Here is a 23,920-nt window from a genome sequence, read left to right as displayed (position 1 = left end):
GCTGCCAAAGCTGTTTTCCTGATTAAATGGCACTGCATGCGCTCCATCTCCAATACCAAACCTTTTAGAGTTGCTACCCTCCAGGAACCTAGTTCTCTCCATATGTTTCAAATACTTAACAATGCCATTCTAATAAGATTTCCCCATTTCTTTCAAAAATAAACATTGTGCATGTGTGTGTATACATGGATATTTCCCCTTAGAACTTCCAAATGCACATGCTGTGGTATTTTAACCTCATGTTTGTTTTTAATGTGGGCTTGCTTTCCGTTCTGTTGCTAGATTTGTAAACATTGTCAATCCTGTTTTGTTAGCATCTTCTGATTTACTACAGGTGAGGTGCTTAAAAGTGTGTGTCAGTGTGGAAAAAGGTAGTTTATTTACAGAGTTTGATAAGAGATGTACTATGCTTATTCATATTATGGACAAAAATGGTAGGCATACCATCTGGCATGAAGACATGTTTATAAATAACTGCATGTTTCATATATGATTTACACACAGGACTGCAAGTAATACAAGTCTTAGAATATAGATCCACATGGACATTCTATCGTAGAGCCAACTAGCCTTTCCTTTACTGCTGATTAAAGAAAGTCATGGAATGGACAGATTACCCAATGTTACCAAGTGCTTCCACTATTTTAGTGTATTACTTCTACCTCCTTAGAAATTACTGTTTCAAAATCAGAACCTAGTAGAAGTGCTACCATTATAAAAATTACTTTTTTGGTGGATGTTTAAAATTAAGAATAGAAAAGAGTTCATATATGAAAAATGACACTGAAATTTATATGCTTTATAATTAAGTCTGGGATAATCAAGTGCTGATTATTCATCAATGGCTTTCTTACTTTGGTTGCTTAGTAACCTTGATTGGTGCTCCATCAATCAATCAAGAACTTACTAAACACCTCAAAAGAAAAACTTTAAAATGTTACATGATGTGGCTGCTACTGAAGAAATAGGAAAACCATGATGATGACATCAGAACACTTTAATTACATATGTAAGTGCACATTTTTTATGCCATATAGAATGAATTGGACATGCTCTAATTCAGAGACATAGAAGATGAATAAAAGATGCAGAAATCAGGAAAGACTAAATAGAACAGGAAACTTAAATTGGACCTTAAGGAATGTAACAATCATTGGATGGGTTATCAGACTCATTCCTGAAGAGAAGGAAGGAAGGTGAGGGGTTGGGAATAAGTCAAGTATGTTAAGCAGATGAAAAGCTCAGCCTCAACTGAATAGAGAGCTTTGCACAGAAGCACTGTGGCTTACTAAGTTTTGACAAATAAAATGGAAAACCAGCAGTGGGATTTAGACCTTCTGTTCTGGAAAATCGGAAACTACTGTAGATATTTAAATAATATGGTGACATGATTTTTAAGAAAGATGAATTCAGAAATGGTAAATAATACTTTTTTAGATGAAGAGACACTAGTCAATCAGATCTTAGTATTCATTTATAAGGGGAAATACAACAAGCCAGAGGAAGTGTAACAATCTAACATTATATTATCCTATGGCTCAGAGAAGTTCTGCATATTTTCAAATAACCACCACACACACACGCAAATTAGGTGCTTTGTATTGTATAACTCACCATGTTAACTTCACGTTTGTATATACTAGGAATTATCTCGAGTAAGTATCCAATAGCAAACTTTATTCCTTTAATAAGAAATGAGCGGCGGGGCACGGTGGCTCAAGCCTGTAATCCCAGCACTTTGGGAGGCCGAGGCGGGTGGATCACGAGGTGAAGAGATCGAGACCATCCTGGTCAACATGGTGAAACCCCGTCTCTACTAAAAATACAAAAAATTAGCTGGGCGTGGTGGCGCGTGCCTGTAATCCCAGCTACTCAGGAGGCTGAGGCAGGAGAATTGCCTGAACCCAGGAGGCGGAGGTTGCGGTGAGCCGAGATCAGGCCATTGCACTCCAGCCTGGGTAACGAGAGCGAAACTCCGTCTCAAAAAAAAAAAAAAAGAAAAAAAGAAATGAGCTTTAGTTTAGCTACCTTTCATCAATCATGATCTCTAAAGGAAGCAAATATCAGCAGGTTCATTAATAAGTGAAGAATGTCTAACACTGGATTTTTTTTTTTTTTTTTTTTTGGTCACCCTGAACATCTCTCAGGCACACCCTACTGTATTTTAAAAATTGACACACAGTCATAATTATACTATAAATGGGTCAGGCATATTAGTTTACAAGGTATTATTCAGACTTGGAATAGAATTATTTTTAAATTGAATAAAATTCGCAAATTTGCCTTGTATAATTATATGAATGCTTTCCAGTGGCCACTGAAAATTGACGTTCTTTTTTTTTTGAGACGGAGTTTCACTCTTGTTACCCAGGCTGGAGTGCAGTGGCGTGATCTTGGCTCACTGCAACCTCCGCCTCCTCAGTTCAGACAATTCTCCCGCCTCAGCCTCCTGAGTAGCTGGTATTACGCGCCACCGTGCCCAGCTAATTTTTTGTATTTTTAGTAGAGACGGGGTTTCACCATGTTGACCAGGATGGTCTCAATCTCTTGACCTTGTGATCCACTCGCCTCGGCCTCCCAAAGTGCAGGGATTACAGGCGTGAGCCACCGCACCCGGCCCTGACGTTCTTATAAATTTTATATTTTAAAGCACATATTCTAAATTTTAGTGCTGTGTTCACATTAGCTGTGAGGTATATGGTAATTGGAATATTTCAAATATTAATGTTTAGAGGTTTTAAAATACTACAATCTTGGCATTATTCTAATTTACGCTGAATATACTTTCTTGAATGGAGAAGAAATGAGTGGAGTTAAAACAAGCATACTGACAATGGCAGTTAACCAGAGGCTTATTTTACTTATCCTATTGTGAGCTAGCATTATCGATGTGCCATTTATTTTTTTGTATTGTAAGGAGCTACTATTAATGTATGTTAGAAGCAGGACGATAAAACCAGTTCCCTTACCTCTTCCCCGTGTCTATCCCTATATGACATTTCCACACTACTAATGCCTCTAGGTTAGATTACAAGAAGCAGTAATTTAGAAAACTAACTTAAAGCAGATAGATGAATAGGTAGATGAGAGAGAGAGAGAGAGAGAGAGAGAGAGAGAGAGAGAGAGAGAGAGGGAGAGAGAGAGAGAAAGTGATTAAGTTCTTACTGGAATTTAATTACTGACAGTTGTTGCAATCACAAATTATTTAGTTCTTTGCTTCTATGTAAAACTACTTTGTGACTTCTCAAAACCTCAAAATCTAAGTATATCCATGTGCATTTCCCATGCTTATGGAGCCAATCCGTAAATGTGCTAGCAAAGAAGAGATGGAGGAGTGCTGACATAAACACTGAAACAGCACTTAAGTATGACAGAATATATTTCCTTTAAAATTGTGCTCTGAAATAAAGTTGTTGCTTACCTTGGAGTCTCAATCAGATCACCAAAGATGAAACTCATCAAGTTCACAGCAACTTTTTTTAACCCATCTGTTGTTTTGAAGAAAAGCACATGCGTGTTTGTGCACATGTGCACGTGCGTGCACACACACACACACACACAATATTTGGATTATTTGCATCTACAAATTTACTACTTTCTTTAGTTCTTTTTTTACATTTGTTTATATCTGGTCAGAATAAGAATTATTGAAATCTGTTCCCTATGGGTAACTTTCCTAAATACAATATCTGTGAAGCTTTTATTTATATGTTAAATATAGATTTTACATTCTACTCTAGAGCATACATATCTTTTATAAAGTACTTCCCCCCAAATTCAGGTGTAATTCAGTTAGTGCCATGCTTATTTTAGGATTCTTGAAAATATGAGTCTGATTTCTCTTTCAGAAGAAAATTCTATTACTGAGCTGCTTATGATTCTTATGTTGAAAGAAATAATAGCTTTTGCTTCAATATCTGCTATTAAAGTGTACTACAGTAATATATTTTAAACCAATAATTCCATGAAAAGCACAATCAAATGTCTTGGTTTCAGACGTGATTTTTTTGCATAGTTCAAATGAATGAAACTTCTGAATTTTTAAAGCCATTTTCTAAGTAAAGACTAAATTTTCTCAGCTGCCATTCCGATGGAGAAATTAAAATATTTTCTTTTTCTATACTTGCTTTATTTTACAGTCTGTGATCAGTGGAAAAGTTGACGAAAAGCAATTTGTTCATATTGTTTGTCTATTTATTTACATTTGGAATGAGAGACTTTGGTGTCATATCATGTTTTCCAAGTTTTTCTGATTATAACATCTCCTACAGTAGCATTTCAGGCAAAAAAAAAAAAAAAAAAAAAAATCAAGGGCTGTGTATAGACTATATGTAAGATAATGTATCTGCATTTTTATTAGGAGTGACTTTTTCTAGTGGGTACATTGAATGAATGTGGATCTCACAAGGTGTAGAAATTTCAAATATTTGTGCTAAATTTTATGTTTTCAGCATGAGACATTATTTTTTTAAGAAATAATTTGATTAAAGACCTAAAAACCAAATGATAAAATTAAATTTCAAAGTAATTCATAACTTACCTGTTCAAATATTTAAATGAAAGAAAAAAGAAACCTGAAAGAATCTTCTCTTGACTTCCTTAATTTTTCACACACCCACACATCTCAAGATCTGCATCAGAAATTTATTCTAACAATATATTTTGCATAAGATTATGCTACTTGTATGGGCTACTAATTATAGAATTACTATATTTTATTATATATTTTTCCAAAATATGCATGATTCACATCTCTTATGTTTATTATCTATTATTTTGATAGCTTTTTATTTTTCTATGTTCCCACCATCATCTGTGGCTCTGGCTTTCTTTCTTTCTTAATTATTTAACAACTGCCTTATCTGTGCCAAGCAGGAAAGCAAGATACTAGGCTTAGAGGCAGATTAAGACTCTGTGCCCTTAAGGAGCTGCCTGGTCCGGGATATAAACATAGAAGAGAATACAGGACAAAGTCACAAGGACAGGTTAAATGGGTAAAATATACAGTGTGGTGTGCAGTGGCGAAGAATAAGTAACCAGGTCAGCCTGGGGTCACAAAAGAAGTAACATTTGAACTGAGTTTCAACACATGGGGCAGACAGGGGGTGCTAGAAGACAGCAAGAGCCAGGCACTCTGAGCATGGAAAAGAACAGCTTGTTGAAGGGCGCAGAGGTTAACTAGTTGGGGAAACTTCACTAAAAGTGTTAACAGGAGTTCATGATTTCAGAAGAGCATTTCTCAGTCTATGTTTTCAGAACATCACTTCCAGAGTGATACATTTGTGTTACTAAAATGTGAAGTTTTCAATGAATGAGTTTTGGGAAATAGATTGAATTAATATTTTACATTTCTCTGGGCTTCTTGGGCTCTGTAATATGTTCATGTGCATTAAGTATATTGTTTAAATAGTAAAAAAGTGAGCGAAAGAAAATAAAAATTTATCAGTAATTCCACATTCAGAGACAACTACTTTTCGTGTTTTGGACAGTTCTTTCTAGAATTTCTTTTCCTTTAGGCTTTTCCCCATGGAAGTCTCCTCTTCCCTGAATTAGTGCCCAATTACCTGGCTACTTAATGTATACATTAGGTGTAAAATGTTGTACTGTGTTTCTGTATGTGAGAGACGGTGTGCTGGCTGGTAACAGTATAATGACAGATTATGTATAGTCTACCCTTCAAGAAGCTTCCTATTAACATTCATTGGCATTAAAAAAAATAAATTTTATTGTATACATTAGAGGATTACAACGTGATATTACAGGATACATACAGATAGTAAAATGATTACTATAGTGAAGTTAGTTAACATATTTGTCATCTCACAGTTACGTGTGTGTGTGTGTGTGAGTGACAAAAGCAGCTAATGGCTACTTATTTAATTTGTAATAATTAGATGCAGCTGTCTATACTGTACAGTAACATGTTTTGCACACTGAAGAATAGTAGTCATAGCTATTTATACTACTTGCCAACATGCTTTCCTCATTTAACAATATAAATGTCTTATCAATGAATACAGGTCTATTGTATCATCATTTAAAAAGACTGTGTCCTATTCTATTGTTCACCTGTTTTATGATTTATTTAACAATTCCATTAGGCTGTTTTCAGGTTGTTGTTTTTTAAATTAAAGCAGTGTTGTGTCGAGCACTCTCATTGAGGTTTGTAGTCTTTATATGGACATGAACAAAACTATTTATGATGATAAAGCTTAGACAGGGTAGCAGGAAGCCTGGAAGAATGAAGCTAGTGACAGAGAGGCCACTTAGGATGCTGTCACAAGAAGATAAAATGATGACTTCTGAGAAAGCTGCCTATGGCTGCAACAAAAAATAGGCAGATATGAAACATAGTTTCAAATTAAAAAAAAACAGATTTGATTGCTGTTTTGAAATGGTGGATGAGAGGAAATGGTGACGCAAATAACACTGTATGGTTTTCAATTAGCAGATGGAATCCATTGAAATTAACTATCAACCAAGTCAAGAGATAAAATGGTGCTTAGGTTTGGAGATTTGAAAAGCTTTTGGAATATAAAGATAGGCTGCAATCATGAGCCACTGGAATAAAGTTATAATTTGTTATCAACACATAAAACAGAGAAGTCTATGAGAACAAATGAGATCTCTAAACAGAAGAAAAATTTTTTAAAACAATTAAGAGAGTTGAGTCATTCTTACAGATAGAAAATTTAGTGGGGACAGAAAGATAGAGAAGCATATAACAGCTTTGAGAGATTATACAGTCTTTTTGGCCAAGAGACTTTTAGGGAAAGATTGACCCTGATTTAAAATCTTAATTTTTTTTTTTGACACAGAGTCTCACTCTGTCGCCTGGAGTGCAGTGGCTCCATCTCAGCTCACTGCAACCTCCACCTCCTGGCTTCAAACAATTCTCCTGCCTCAGCCTCCTGAGTAGCTTGGACTACAGGTGCAAGCCACCATGCACAGCTAATTTTTTTTTGTAGAGATGAAGTTTCACTGTGTTGGCCTGGGTGCACTTGATCTCTTTACCTTGTGATATGTCTGCTTTGGCCTCCTAAAGTGCTGAGATTACAGGTGTGAGCCACTGCACTTGGCCTAGGAAAAGATAGATATTAATCTTCTAGCTAGGTTTTGCTATTTTCTAAAACCTGGAATAATTTATCTGAAATCAATTATGTTATCAAGATTAAAATTGAGGTTTATATTTCTGTAACTTTAATTTGGCAGGAAGGAAAATTTATCTAAATACATAAATAACATAAATTTTAAAAGGGATATGTGAACTATTTAGCATGGCAACATTTAAAAAATATAGCTAGTCCAGAATCTATTGTAATTTGAATGCTCTAATATAAAAGGATCTTTAAATATCCATTTTATTAAGTTAGGAAATAAACACGATCTTTTGACACCACTTCTCTTTTTAACATTTTACTATTCGTTCTTATAATCAGAGCATCAGTAACGTTGGGACAAATAAAGTATGAATTCTTAGTTTTAGAAATGATAAGACTGAGCACGGTGGTTCATGCCTGTAATCCAAGCACTTCAGGAGGCCAAGGGGGGTGGATCACCTATGGTTAAGAGTTTGAGACAAGCCTGGCCAACATGATTAAACCTTCTCTACTAACAATATGAAAAAATTAGCTGGGTGTGGTGGTGTACACCTATAATCCCAGCTACCCAGGAGGCTAAGGTAGAACAATCTTTTGAACCCGGGAGGTGGAGGTTGCACTGAGCCGAGATCCTGCCACTGCACCCCAGCCTGGGGAACAGAGCAAGTCTCCATCTCAAAACAATAACTAAAAATAAAATTAATAGAGACAGTGGTTGTGCTTGGCTAAGGTCATGTAGCTTGTTTTTGGAATAGATATGGATTGAATATTTCAAGTAATGACACAATGTTAGTCTTTAAAGTTATCAACTTTTTTCATTTATTTTACATAGATTTATCAAAATCTGGATATTTATTTTGGGGTTGGTATATCTTGTAAGCAGTTTTGACATACATGAAAAATATTCAGATATAGATTGATAATTGATATAGTTATTTAAGGAATATAGATGTTGGCCTTATCCACTGTGATAACAATGATTGGAAAAAAAAATAATTTACAAAATATTTCTTATATACTCCCTTACATTCATCTCGACTCTTTTATGTTGTCCCTGAAACAATGACCTAGTGACATGCAGAGATTTGTGTCCAATTTGTCATGAGCAGAAAGAGAGGAGTCTAGTGCTAACGCTCAACAGTTACTAATTCCAGATACTATTTTATTGAGCCTCCTTCAGTGTTCATGTCTTTACATTGGCTGCCTGCTATAAATTAGTTTTTGTTTGTATTCTGTTCAAATTGAAGTATTTATTATCTCTTATTCTCAGTGTTCTCAATTGTTATATTTTAATATTAAATATTTGGCCCTGATGATTTTCAAGGGAATTTAAATGAAAACATGAAATCTCTAAATGTGCCTGTCACATAGTAGGGGGATAATAAATGTTAAGTGCTGAGGTTATTCTTCACCCTTTCTCATGGAGGGTGGTAAGTATCACAGTTCCATTCCAATGTTATGGTTACATGATGCTACTTAGGTTTTAATTGCATCATTCACTTCAAAAAGAACAAATACTTTGACAAATTTTTTTTTTGTTTCTATACAAGAACAAATTATTTAGCCATTTACGTTTTTAAAATGCAGCCATTTTAAACATATATTTTGTTAATGTCACTTTCTAGGATGGTTAGTATTTCCTATTATTTAATTCTAAGAAGTTATGCATTATGTAATCAGTTTTTTAACAATAAGTGAGCGAAAGAATTAAATGAAAAGTGAATTGAAGATATCTGAATAGGAAGATAATTCTCGTATCACTTTGAACTTAAATTTATTTGTTCTATATGTAATAAGGGAAACAACATTTCAAAATTAGTTGAAAAATAATTTTAAATGTGATTATGTTTAGTTTTGTACCTGGGCACCAGGGTTATAAAAAAACTAAAAGGAAGAATAAAACCTTTTGCTTTTCGTTCATGTGCAGTACTGCTTCCAAAGCGAACATATAACACTTATCAGAAGGATAGAATTATTCATGTTTCCAGTTATTTGTATTTACAGCATTCTATTTAGCTTGCGCTTTTTTGATAGATGTTCTACTGCACAAATGCATTGAATTCATATGCAATTGTATAAGAAATAAGAATCTTCCAATTGAACTAGTGATAATGTTTATAAGAAAAATCGTGGTATAGTACTTCCCTCATATCACTTAATACTTTTCACTAAAACCTAACATAAATATATTTCAGCACAATAAAGTAAATTACAGTAAAATCAGTCTAACTTGCTTATAAATAGTCTCTGTAAATCAGAAATAGGCTTTACTTGAGAAAAATTATAATTATTATATTAGTTGAAATGTATTTTGTAGAATTATTTCATATTTTGTTGAAATATTGGCTATATTATGGCAAACTATTTATAATGACTTCAAAATATTTTGAAGTGAAATAATAAAAAATTCAAATTCACCAAAAAAAGTCCAAAAATGGAGAATAGAATGGATTGTCACATTGCTTGATTTCACTCCCACTGGGGAGAAACAAACCTTTAGGGTTAAGATTTACTCTTAGCAATTTGGCAAGTTTTTTAATCAGTCAAAACTGATTTTTTTTATCAGAGGTTACTCTTTTTCCCTTTCTGACTACTTGCACTTATTGTGACTACTAAGTCTACACAGCTGATTGCTACTCTTCTATGAAATGCAGGTGTTAAGGCCCCAGTTAATGGCTAATAATGACAGGTCACTAAGAATATTATTCTTATGTTGACCATTCACTTTTCAATTCAATGCCTTAATTATTTTGCTGATGTTTGAAGTCTTGATTTAAAAATATACAGTGAAAACAATTCAACATGATTTTAAGTGAGAGTATGTTCCATTTGTTCCCAAGGTTTTTGGTCATCTGAATTGTCACATTTCTTCAGCCAGCAGAAATTGTTTCCTTATGATTTTCTGTATCTGAATATGCTCTACCAGTTTATACTAACCTTGAAAAATTTTCTTTTTCCCATTTCAAGTTCCACCCAATCTGACTGTTCCACAGGAAAAATCACCATTGGTCACCAGAGAAGGAGACACAATAGAACTGCAATGTCAAGTAACTGGCAAACCTAAACCAATCATCCTTTGGTCTAGAGCGGATAAAGAAGTTGCAATGCCTGATGGATCAATGCAGATGGAGAGTTATGATGGAACACTGAGGATTGTGAATGTGTCTAGGGAAATGTCAGGAATGTACAGATGTCAGACCAGTCAGTACAATGGATTTAACGTGAAACCAAGGGAGGCCTTGGTGCAGCTCATCGTTCAGTGTAAGTAAATTCCCTTTTTGTGCATTTCTGTGTGGGGACAAGGGAAGAAGAGTTACCATTATTCTACTAGTCAGATGAGGTGATTTTTGGAATTCAATTAGGAAAACTATTTCTACATTAATGCTACCCAATTTAAAGTATAATTTACCCTAAATCTGCTTTTTACATGAGCTTATATACCCACTAATAGAGTTTTGTGTGTGTGTGTGTGTGTGTGTGTGTGTGTAATAATTATGATGGTGTTACTGGTTGGTTAATGCCAAAGAATCAAGAAACCTGATGGTGAGAAACTGTCCGTGTGCGATAAGCAAAGTGGAGACTGGAAGTAATTGCTAATTCAAGAAGTTACACATGTTTGTTTTCACGGTCCATATTTTTACTTCAGGCAATTGCATGTCCTTTTCCCAAATTATCTACCTATTTCAAGCATCTCTTTGCTTAAATTTTGAAGCTCTAATCATTGAAATGCTGTTTGCATATCTGAAATTGTAACAGTGAATTACATAATTATCTAATAATATACTGATAATTCAGGGAAGTCTAAGATGCTGAATTTTTGCTGGATTTATCATAGCATAGAATTGTTTTACTGTGAGAATTAAATAAGATACATTTTAACTGCTTTTATACTGAAATCACAGTTATGGTACTGATTAAAATATAGTCATTATGGACTTTATATTTGCTTTCAGCATTAAAAAATACCAAAAGCCACACACTTAGGGGTCAGTAAAAATGTACCAGTGTTACTATTGTTGGGTTATTACAGAATGCCCTGGTAACTGGGCTGCCCAATGATAAAGACATTGCTCGAAGAGAAGAAAACTAAACACAATCTATTCAGTCTCTAACAGGGCTACTATAAATTTTAATTGATACACTATTTGTTAAATATATGGTATAAAGTTTTCATTAAACAGATGAATTAAGTGAAACCATGCACTTCAGTAAAACTATGTCATTTTTGTCTATTTTGTAACTCAGGAAATTGAAAATGGAATTTAATCCAAAAATATCTGTTTTTATATTAGACTTGAAGTTGTTGGCAGAATGAATTAACTATTCTATAATTGAGTGAATAATTAAAATATGAAAATATGTGTGGGACTATTTAGCTACAAATGTATTTATACATGAGGTATGAGTGCAGGGTGAGAGACAGGATTCTGGGTGCTGCTTAACTATTCCCTACCCCTCATCTATAGAATCTCAGATTCCAGATTCTATTTGTCTTATAAATATGCAAATTGATATTTGAAAACAAATGCTAAATAACTTGGCTGATTTCTGATTGATTATGAGTTTTTTTTTTTCTCCAAATAAGGTAGGTTTTAGATGTCAAGTTGCGTTTGGCAGGTTAATATTGGCTTTTTCGCACTGGCCTCTATACTCATGACAGTATGCTCATGAGCATGAGGATAATGTGAAAACACGTTTCAGAAAAAAAAGAAAGAGAAACTGCTTCTCATTTTCTAAAAAAGAATGAGATACCCTCAAGTGACCACAAAGAAATTTGATATAATTTGGAACACTTCAATCTTGTTGGTAAGCACAAGATTCTGAGCTGCTTGGAATTATGTATGCACAAAGCTTCAGTGTTTCTGCACCTATTAGTGCAATTAGTTTTCACTCTGCTCATTCCTTTCTGAAGAAGCTCTGATGCTAATAAAAGCTATAGATCCAGTGGTTCTGGAGAACTCCAAATTAAAGTTTTAAGAAATCAGAATCTCTATTCTTCATAGAATATACTTAAATCTAGAATTCTCTTGATTAACTATATATACTATTTTTTTCTTTTTTTCTTATTCTTTTTTTTTTTTTTTTTTTTGAGACGGAGTTTTGCTCTTGTTACCCAGGCTGGAGTGCAATGGCGCAATCTCGGCTCACTGCAACCTCCGCCCCCTGGGTTCAGGCAATTCTCCTGCCTCAGCCTCCTGAGTAGCCGGGATTACAGGCACGCGCCATCGTGCCCAGCTAATTTTTTGTAATTCTTAGTAGAGACGGGGTTTCACCATGTTGACCAGGATGGTCTCGATCTGTTGACCTCGTGATCCACTCGCCTCGGCCTCCCAAAGTGCTGGGATTACAGGCTTGAGCCACCGCGCCCGGCCCTTTTTTTCTTATTCTTAATTAGTCCCCTAGAACATAAATTCAGCATAAGATTTTAGAATTCAATTCTAAAATAGTGAATGACAATAAACAGTTGCATAGTTGTCTCTAGTGTGACAGGGATGAACATAATTGAGTAAAAAATACCAATAGACACAGGCAAAGTTTAGTTATTTTAAGGTAGGTAAAAAGATAGAATTTATGTGCATCCCAAGGTGACTTCTCAGAGTGGGGGACGTAATCCAACAGTATTTCCTCTCAGATGCAAGCGGCCCTGGTCTGCCCAGGAAGGCAAATGGATGCAGGCAGTCTTGCTAGTTCCAGGTGAGGATCGTGTTATCATGGCTTTCAAGGACGTCCCTTCCACATATTTCCAACTCTTCTGGAGAACCTGGTTATATATACTATTTTCCAGGTACAAATAACTCGTATCAACTCCAGAATATCCCTGAGTACAGCAAAGGTTCATTTTCCAGGCATATAATCTCTGCCAGCAGATCTTGCCTACATGCCTATCTAAGGCTTATTCTTGCAAAAATAATAATACAGGATATCTGATAATGTTTTTAAATTGATAAACATTCTTACTTTCATAGGGATTTTTTTTAAGAGACAGGGTTTTGTTCTGTTGTCCAGGCACAGTGGTATGATCATAGCTTACTGCAGTCTTGCTTAGTAAAATCAGGCTCAACCGATTCTCACCCCTTAGCTTCCCAAGTATCTGGGACTACAATTAGCCACAATATACGGCTATTTTTAAATTTTGCGTAGTGATGGGGTCTTGCTATGTTGCTCAGGCTTGTCTCAAACACCTGACTTCAAGCAATCTTCCTATCCTGCTCTCCCAAAGTGTTGAGACTATAGGTATGGGCCACCATGTTCATCCTGATTTTTTTAAATCTGAAAATAATTTGTGTTTTGCTTATCTTGGATGCCTGTGCTACATGTAAGAAATAATATGGAATATAGAAAATTAAGTTATCTCATACATATGTAGACATACATATGTATACATCAATACACATATTTCGTATCATCTTTAGCAATTAAGTCCATCATTGCAGCTAACAAGCTGTGCTTTATATATTTTGTACTCCAAGCATAATATATTTTATATTATAGCTATTCAGTAAACTTGTTGAGTAAATATAAGACACAATAACACACAAAAAGAAGCATGCCTGGTTCACTAGTCTATTGTTGCATTGCTATAAAGAACTACCTGAGACTGGCTGATTTATAAAGAAAAGAGGTTTAATTGGCTTACAGTTTAGCAAGCTGTACAGGAAGCTTGATGCTGATATCTGCTTCCGGGGAGGCTTCTGGAAGCTTACAACCATGGCAGAAGGCGAAGCGGGAGCTTGTACATCACATGGTCAGAGTAGGGGCAAGAGAGCAAGCTGGGAGGTGCTGCACATTTTTAAATGAATAGATCTCATGAGAACTCACACTATCCTATCGGATGACAGTACCAAGGGGAAGTGGTGCTTAACCCATTCATGAGTAATCCCCCACCAAGATCCAATCGCCTTTTACCAGGCCTCACTTCCAACACTGAGGATTACATTTCAATATGATATTTGGTCAGGGACATAGATCCAAACTATATCACCTGTTTTTTTTTTTTTATTACTTAAGTTTCAGGGATATCTGAGGATTTGCTACATACAGATTTCTTCCTTAAGATGTTTACTGCATTGACAAATTCTGAAACTGCCTATTTTATACCCAAGCACACACACATTTATGTATCATTTTATGTTTTAAGACATGAAATAATGAAAAAGAGATGGTGATAATAAATAAGAAAAACAGAATTTTCAAGACATTTTTTACTTTCTTAGTTTTACTTGTGTAGAATTAAACAATAACCACTCAAAAAAATTAAAGGAACACAGAATGAATTGTATATAGGACATTGATGAATGTAGGTCGTCCATCTCTAAAAGAAAATAGTATATATATGTATTTCCAAGTAGTATAAATAATGAAACCCTCCACTTAGGGTTCTAAATGTCCAAATGAGATTTATTCTTAGCTAATGTTATGTTTAAAAGGAAGCATTATAATTTATAAAATTATAAACTTTATAAAAACTTTTTGAATTATTTACTATCACTAATTAATTTGCCTCTTGTAAAAATTTGTACATGTGAGGGACAGAGGCCTAGAGATATTTTAGTACATTCTATATCCTGTTAAGAGTAACATAGTCACTATAATGAAATAGTTTGATTAATTCTTGTTCACATTACTTATTTTTAGAAAGCAAAAGTTTTTTTTTTTATGACTTTTAACTTCTATAATTGCTAGTTGCCACACAAAGTATGGACCAGAATATAAAGTTGAAAGTACAAGTTTTTTGAAAAAAAAGTATCCTTAAATTAAACCTAAACTGTTTCTCCAGATAAAACTTCAAAATACAATGTAAAGTTTTAATAATATTTTAAATATTTTATCCATTGCTTAATTCATTTCTATTTTTTGGGAGGATAAAACAATTATTTTTTTAATATTTGGCTCATTTTTATTTGAAGCAGCATTAGAAGAGCATAATTTAAAATAAAGATATTAATTTATTCATAGTATTATCATAGTATATATAGAGCTATTGAACAAAACTAAAACAACTTTCTAAACAAAGTACCTGATTGCTTGAATATTGATTAAATAAAAGTTCCATTGGATTTTCAAATATATATTATTATATGTTTTTCAAATATATATTAATAAGAAACTAGGATATGCTTATTGTCTCCCTAAAAGAAAGTATTTTTATATCTGTATTCTATAAGTATACTTATAAAACTATATGCTATAATTTTATTTGATAAACTATAACATTTTATTTTTAATATAAGCTGTTCTTTAGTTTCATCTCAAAGCACTATTAAAGGCTTTTAGTAACTTGAGTATATTTCCAAGTATAATTTCTTGAAAATTAACTGGAGAATATATATATTGCATTGAATGTCACTTTTGCTGTTAAGGCTCCACCATGTATATGCACATTTGTTGCACCTACAACTAATAAGATGATATTTCTGTCAAGAAGTATAGATCTGTCAGGGGAAAATAGGGGAGGGATAGCAGGAGGTGGTGAGTTGGGGAGAGATAGCATGGGGAGAAATGCCAGATATAGGTGAAGGGGAGGAAGGCAGCAAATCACACTGCTATGTGTGTACCTATGCAACAGTCTTGCATGTTCTTTACATGTACCCCCAAACCTAAAATACAATTAAGAAAACATAAAAATTAAAAAATGAAATAAAAACTGGTACTGGATTTTGCAAGAAATAGCAAGTCACCCTGAAGTTATAATTGTATGACATTTACAATAAAGAGAATTGTTGATTAAAAAAAAAGAAGTATAAAATATATACTAAAAACTAAAGACAGATAATAGTGTTAGATTGTATTGAGTAACTAACTACCTTTTACCTAACTTCAAATCTAATTAACACAACCCTTATAATTTGTATTTTCTAAACAAAGAAAAATTATGAGAAAAATAACCAGGGCTTTTGATAAACGCGTGTTCCTCACCTGTTTCAGTTTCCAAAGCAAGACCAAATTAGATAAAGGAGAGCGAGCCAGAGATCAGGGTTTTATTTCTGACTCCTTTTCTCAAGAAATCTAGTGAAGGGAGTATGCCTGTTACTTTTAATCAAAATGAATGTTCAACAAAAGCAAGATTTCATGAACCTTACAAAGAAAAAGAAAATTAAAGATAGATTGGAAAGTGCTATAACACATATGCTCCCTATTGTTAGACAAGTTACTGAGTACTATTTTGTAGTTTTGAGATAGATAGAATTAGTGTACTGAGGTAATGTAACTATTTTTTGATTTTTTTAAAAGCAAAATTATGGAAATATCAGTATGACTAGGGATTTATCTAAAACTGATATCAAAGACAAGGTAATTATTGATAAAATAGGAAATACCAGAAAATCTAAGCCAGGCCAAAAGGCTATCCAAAAATTTTATAAATGGGTAAACAAAATTTATTAGGAGGGTAATAATGACTTTCAGCTCAGTAGTCTGAGCAAGCTTTGCATGTCCAGGTCTGTTTCTTATTTTCTATACTAATTCAGTGTATCTCTTCTCTTTTCCATAAGCATGGTAATTCAGTGTTGCCTCTCTGGCTAGGCTTTTATGCTCCTCTTCTGTTTATACCAATTCTTCCAACCGCTTTTGCCATTTAAGTCTTGGCTAAGTCACACCTCTCTAAGTCACACCCCAACTGTGCAAAAATGAATTCAACTAGATAATATCGTTTCCATAATACTGTAAGGATATTTCCCCCCTTGAAACACTTCAGATATGAGATTAAGTTAAATGTATCTTACAGGTTTTTGTTTGTTTGTTTGTTTTTCAATTTTTGGAGACAGGGTCTCTCTTGCCCAAGCTGGAGTGCAGTGGCATAATCATAGCTTACTATAGCCTCAACTCCTTGGCCCAAAGGATCCTCAGCCTCCCGAATAGCTGGGATTACAGGTGTGAACCACCACACTGGGCTAATTTTTACATTTTTTTTCTAGAGTCAGAGTCTTGTTATGTTGCCCAGCCTGGAATCAAACTCCTGGCCTCAAGTGTCTCACCCATCTTGGCTTTCCTAAGTGCTGGAATCAAAGGTGTGAGCCACTACGTCCCACTGAGTTAAATGTTTGATAAAAAAGTTTACATGCCTCTTTTCCTGGGGGCTTTTTTCTTTCCTCCCTTTTTTGCTTTATGGAAATACAGTTTCTTCTAAGAAAAATGAACTTAAACACATATATAAATACATGTATGTGACTTAAAAATTTGGTGCTTTCATAATTTTTCTTAGTCAAAAAGGAATTTATCTTTTTCCAAAAACTAAATTCATTCTTCTCAAATACAGATGCATTTCATACATACTATGATCATCTTCCCTGTAACACAAAGGTAGTAATAATAAATCATTATAATAAATCAAACATAAAGGTGAACAATAATATATCCTATGAACACTCCTGTGATATTATCAGTTTATTTTAAATATACCAGCAATAATATGCTTGGTGAATAGAGAAATATAAAATGCTATCAAATTAACTTACAATAATGTCTTTGGGTCTTTGATTAGAAAAAAATAAATTTAAAGAACTTCAGAAAGTTAGATAACAATGTAAAAAATTGATTTTCAAAGAGTACTTTTATTAATGCATGATAAAGCCAATCAGAAAGTGAGAAATTAAAAACAGTATTTGAGAGAAAGTGATGCACATTTACTAGAGGGTTTAATTCATTTCCAGCAAGAGATACACATTTACTAGAGGGTTAATCCACCTCCAGGCACTATTCATGTAGAATTTTAGCTTATATATTGTTGTTGGCAATTTTATCTTTATTATTAATTGTTTGATATATATGATATTTTAATATTTAGTACCAGCCACACCTTTTCTGGTTTTGCATATATTATGTTGGGTTATATTATATGATGCTAATAACTTTGCAGTAAATTCCTCTATTGTATAATCTACCAAGGGTCTTTCCACTACTTTTAAATTTACGGACTACTAGAGGCATATCTGGTATCAAATTTACATGCAAGGGTATAAGACGGAATTTATACCCAATACCTTGCCAGCATGTCCTTCCACTCCTGTTTCCTGGGAACCTTTGAAAATGTCTAAAAACATGTTTTTATTGAATCAGTGGAGGAAAAGGAGTGCTCCTGGCATCTAGAGAGTAGAGACCAGGGCTGCTGCTAATTGTCGGAAACACATACGGCAGTCTTCCAACACAGAGTTTTCTTGTCCAGAATATAATTCTGTAATTCTTTGTGGTGGAGTAGGAGGCTCTAGCCTATTTATTTTATGGTGTTTAGAGGCATCTTAGGTCTGTGATTTTTGGATTCCAGTAATATGTCCTTCTCCCCAACATCATGACGCTAAAAACTCTCCAGACATTGCCAAATGTCCCTGACTGGCAAAAATCACCCCAGGTTAAGAACCACTGCCTAGATGAGGACTAATAGACAAGGAAAGAAGGTCTACATAATTTGAGATGAGAACTCTGGTGGAATCCTCTGCCCCACAGGAGCCAATGTCTCTTGTTACAAATCTCTAGGCATAATCTCCAGGGTCCCTGAAGAGATGTGCCAGTTACAAGAGTCACCACACTAAGCTCAAAGCCATGGCTTCTTATTAACATTCCTCTCAAATCCAGAAGCAATTTAATGTAGAAATGTCACCTAAAATTATAGTTGACATTCTTCTCTTGTTGGTTTATCAGAGGATCAGAGCTAGAACTTTAAAAGAAGGTCAGATTCTCATATAGCAGGGAAAAGGTTTATTCCTTTAATTGCACCTACTCTTTTCGTCTGTTATACTAACAATCTTAGCAATTCTTTTAGTCCTATATTTTTCTGCCTTTGGTAATAATAGTTATAGTTTCATATATTTAGCAAGTGTGTTTCCAGGATATGTTTTTGTTTTGTGACTTGCCTTTTGATTTGTCTTCTATGAACTGCTGTGCCTATATTCTTCCTTCATAGGCCTTTTGGCTTTGCATCTGGGTTTGGCAGGAAGTAGCTGTATTTCATACTATTCCATCAAATCATTTCAGTCTACCTTGTGAGTTTCTTTCTTCTAGCCAATGAATATTTTCTTGAAGCATTAAAAATTCTAGTAAGTAAAAATAAACTTTCTTCAAAAGGACATCTCAGGACTTAAACTGACCATGCGTTACAGCATTAAAATAAATTATCCTTGATTATATACCATTAAGACTTATTTTAAATGTGGAAATTACTTTTTCTACTTAATTCAAACTATTTTCAAAAAGAAGTCAAATACTTTTCTTGAAAATTAATATGTGTACTATTTTCTTTGATACTGTTTCTCATTCCAGGAAATAAAAGTTTTATAATATTTTTCTTGGAAAAAGATTATTATTTAAATTGAGTAGCATTTCTTTTTAAGAAGATAATCATACTGAATTAACCAAGGGAGGAAACTATTAAAAGCTAATCAGGAAACTGAAATATATTTTTAAAAATAGGAAGTATTAATTTTTATAGTTTACATTATTTGCATTGAAATATATGGTTGAAATTGTAGAATCAATCAGATGTTTCTTGACTGTTCTGTTTCTTTGTGCCCATCAGTGTCAATAGTTTATCCAGTATTTGAAGCCATATTTTCATAAACACAACATAACTGCTTTGTGTACAGCATAAAATGATGAATATAGTGCTTTATAGCTCAGTTAAAAGATGTAAGTAATTTGAGTACGAAGAGTTTTCACTTTAAGTGCTCACTTGAAGCTCTAAGGTACAATCAATCATTCAGTTGCAGATACACATAGATATAGATGCAGATGATGTGGATAATTAGGGAGATATGTATGAATGCAGTAATGTATCTCTGTCTACTTGTCTATCTATCCACCTGTCTGTCTATATCTGTCTATGTCTATGTTGGCTCCATGCAGAGGGCATATTTATTGAGTGAACACTCATTCCTGTTAATGCAGTTTTCTTCCTTGTCTTTTATGATGTTGTATATGCTTGTTCTTTTTTTACTTTTTGTAGGGAACTAGCCCCCACATCACCCCTGGGTACCCTGAGTTTGGTGGTGACAAAGGTTTAAGAAAAAGATTAAGAGTGAAAGAGGGACCAGGGTGCCATCACTTATTATTGGAGGCAGTGAAGGCCCTGTGCTCTGATCTCTCACTGTATTTATTGGTTAAAATCACTTTGATCTATAAGGTAAGGGTGGAGTGATGGTGGGGAGAGGGTGACATGATGGGGGCGTGAGTCAGTGAGCCGAAACTGAATCAGTGAGCCAGAACTGGTGTGTCATTCTAAAAATTGATAACAGTGGCAGTTAGGGAGTTTCACAAAACAAGAACATGTGTTTATCTTTAGCCTATTATCTATGTGCAGCTGATGGAACCAGGGCCTTACAAGGAGCCTACAAGTCTGGCTACGTCTTAGTGCTATGAAGGGGTTTTAGTCCTTGAGCACAATGTTTACGGTAACAGAACCTAGGTCACCCTGCACTGGAAAATGAGGCATGGAGAGGTCTTCCTCCCCAGAGGCCTCCTGCAGCCTTCCGCAGTTGATTGTTCCTGATTTCTTTTATGCTTATAACCAGTTTGTATTTATGTAGGCACACAGTAAACCCTTCCTCCATTGCTGCTTCTCCCAACAACCTTTCAGTCTTGTTTTGGGTGGTATTTATTCTTCCTATCTGTAAATCAGATTTTGATCCTATTTAAAGGACCTTACTCTACACTCTCTTGCTCGGCAATATAACTTAAACTGTCATTGCTAAGCACATCTTCCCCAAATTTGTATCTGAGATATTCAGCTACTGCAATATGTCAACGTAACTTCTGTATGAATTCTAAAATCTAATGTGATTAAAATTAAAAATATAGTAATTCATTTTAATTACATTTTCTCCTCTTGAATTTCCTGTTCTACCAAAAGATACCTCTCCTCTCTTCCAAGAGCAAAGTCATTCTATCTTTCCTTTTTCCTATCATGCATTTCAAGTTAGTATATTATATTCTGAATTAAAGACCTGTTTGAATTCCAGCTTTGTTATTTATTCATAATATCTTTATTCACTTTCTTATTTGCCATGATAAAAAGAAATCTTATTATCATGGATTTCTCTGAGGCTTAAATTAGATGATGCCTATAAAGCATTTAGCCTAGTGTTTGATATGCTGATAGTACTCCTTAAGGGTACAGAATCCTCTGAATACATTCCTGCTTTTCCATTCCAACTTTTTTTCAAAGGTAAGACCCTTTTACCTCCTGCAAGAAATTTCTACTATTTTTCCAACCTTTGATCTCTTTCCCTTGGCAACATTGCTGTCAGATGAACATTTTTTTTCTTTTTTTTTTTTTTTTATGAGTAGGAATACTTTCCATTGCAATTGATGGAAAATTCTTGTCTAACTGTTGTAAGCAGGGAAGTGTAGTTAATGTTCCAGTAAGCATTAGCATCTTCTCAACTATCAATGCAGTTCTTTCCGTGTTTGCTTCACTTAGTGGTTCTCATTTCCAGTCCACCTGAAAAAGCTTGCCCTTTGTCTCTTACCCAGAGATTGACTAGAAAGAGACGTGATTGGTTAGGCTTGGGTAACCACACTCCACAGCAGAGGCAGAAATGCAAGCATTCTTCTCTCTGTTTGGAAATTCTCTATGGCTACCCTTTGTGAGATCACATGTCATGTTCCAGTCAACGAGAACAGTTCATTCGCTTATGCACATTTGAACTCAGTGCTTTTTGTCATTTCATGTCCAGTGTCATGAATATCCTTAAAATAATCATTATGAGCCCACTCTTAACAATCTTCAAGACATTACTCAAATACCATTTCTCCCATGCTATCCCCTGAAATCTTTAGGTATGTGTAATTTTTCTAAGTTCTAAATCTGTACCTTTTTTTAAAAATTTCTGAACTTAGCAATTTCAGTTCTACTCCAAAGTGATATACAGAGGCATTTTCCGTTTCTTTTTTTCTTTCTGTCTCTTTCATAAGATATTATAAACTCTCTTCTTCATGATATAATTGCATCCTCCAAAAAATGCCTAGATCAATAAATGCATAAATTGGTGAATTATTTGAAATACGATTACATTTTACGTTTATTTATTTTTCAGTTTATTTCAGCCGATTTAGGCTGGGTGTGGTGGCTCACAACTGTAATCCCAGCATTTTGGGAGGCCAAGGTGGGCAGATTGCTTCAGTCCAGGAGTCCAAGACAAGCTTGGGAAACGCCCTATCTATACAAAAAAAAAACCTACAAAAATTAGCCAGACGTGGTGATGCATACCTATAGTTCCGCTACTAGGGAGGCAGAGGTGGAAGGATCACCTGAGCCAGGGGAGGTCAGGGCTGCCATGAGTCATGATTACATCACTCCACTCCACCCTGTCTCAGAAAATAAATTATTTTAGATTCAATTGTTTTATTTTTAAATAATTCAAATTAGTGAATCATTTGAACTTTGATTATATTTTTCAGCTATAGTGTTGTCAATGAAGACATAACTCTACACATACAGTTTTTTGACACTGCATTCAACCTAGGTGACATAGTAAGACCCTGTCTCTAAAATAATAATAAAATGCAAAACATTTTTTTCAAGATGGAGTCTTATCCTATTGCCTAGGCTGCAGTGCAGTGGTAAGATCTTGGCTCACTGCACCCTCCATGCTGGATTCAATGATTCTCTTGCCTCACCCTCCTGAGTAGCTGGGACTACAGGCATGTGCCACTATGCCCAGCTAATTATTTGTATTTTTAGTAGAGACTGGGTTTCACTGTGTTAGCCAGGCTGGTCTGGCTCTCCTTACCTCCTTATCTGCCCACCTTGGCCTCCCAAAGTGCTGGGATTATAGGCATGAGCTGCCGCTCCCATGTGCAGATCATGCAGGATTGTTACATAGGTATACACATGCCATGGTGGTTTGCTGCATCCATCCCATACATTTCTAATGTATGCATTCTTATTCTAATGCATACATTAGAAATATCTAATGTAGATGACCGGCCCCCAGTCACCTACATTAGATATTTCCCCTAATGTTATACCTCCCCAGTTCCCCCACCCCCTGCTATCTCTCCCCTAGGATGCCCACCCTCCAACAGGCCCTGGTGTGTGATGTTCCCCTCCCTGTGGATAGATTGTAAGTCTGCCTCTGGATTCTAATTCTAGCAGTGCCAATTTTAGTTGTGTGACTTATGTCTGTTTCTACCACCAAATTTTCTATGCAAGTAAAGGACTTGGTATGATGATCTCTAAGTAATCTTTGAGTTTGAAAATTACCACCAACAAAATTTTCTGATTTATATTTAATGCCATATGTAACAGAAACCACATATTATATTAATTGTTTCAGGAACCTACTAGAAACTACATGCTTGAATTAAATAAAGGATGCATAGATGACAAAATGTCATTGTAACAAGATATCTGTGTTAAAATAATTCAGGTATGTGTTATAATGAAAGAAAAGAATAAAGAGATTGAAGGCAAGAGACATACATAATTATTTATAGTTGGCTTTGTTCCATCTAGAGAAAATGCAGTGCATTTGCAATCTTATTAGAAAACAATTCTTGCTATATGTAATGACAAAATTTCATTGCCTGATGAATTAAAACTTTCAAAGTTTATAAAGCATGATCTCTTGTGATTTTTACCTTAATCTTTCACTTTCTTTGTTTTGTGATTACCTTCTGTCTAGAATGAGGATGGTTGCTAGACACACTACTGGATCCATATATTACTAGTCCATGTATCATGCATCTAAGCATATGTTATTTTAAATTCCTTATTTTTAGAGACTGTGGATCTGCTGTCTTATGAAGGATGCTACTATATGGTTTCTTCTTGATATAGCCAAACATTTACATAAATACAAAGAGAAAAACCATCATAATGCTTGATAAAT

The 23,920-nt window shown here is 34.5% G+C and overlaps 1 protein-coding gene across 4 annotated transcripts in view; it reads left to right on the top strand.

The window, feature by feature from the left end:
• The window catches only part of MDGA2 (MAM domain containing glycosylphosphatidylinositol anchor 2), an 871,115-nt gene that overhangs the window by 645,832 nt on the left and 201,363 nt on the right, over nucleotides 1-23,920 (top strand). For 3 of the 4 annotated variants that reach the window (XM_078334839.1, XM_017977077.4, XM_078334842.1), the window contains one exon: nucleotides 10,068-10,361. The exons of the other annotated variant lie outside the window; for it this stretch is intronic. In XM_078334839.1, the coding sequence (XP_078190965.1) occupies nucleotides 10,068-10,361 (294 nt within the window). The remainder of the gene's footprint in view (nucleotides 1-10,067; nucleotides 10,362-23,920) is intronic. 4 annotated transcript variants of the gene reach the window in all.

Source organism: Callithrix jacchus, chromosome 8, assembly GCF_049354715.1.
Source record: "Callithrix jacchus isolate 240 chromosome 8, calJac240_pri, whole genome shotgun sequence".
NCBI classification, from domain to species: Eukaryota; Metazoa; Chordata; class Mammalia; order Primates; family Cebidae; genus Callithrix; species Callithrix jacchus.
Note: the sequence above shows the minus strand (reverse complement) of the source record. Positions and strands in the feature narration are given on the sequence as shown.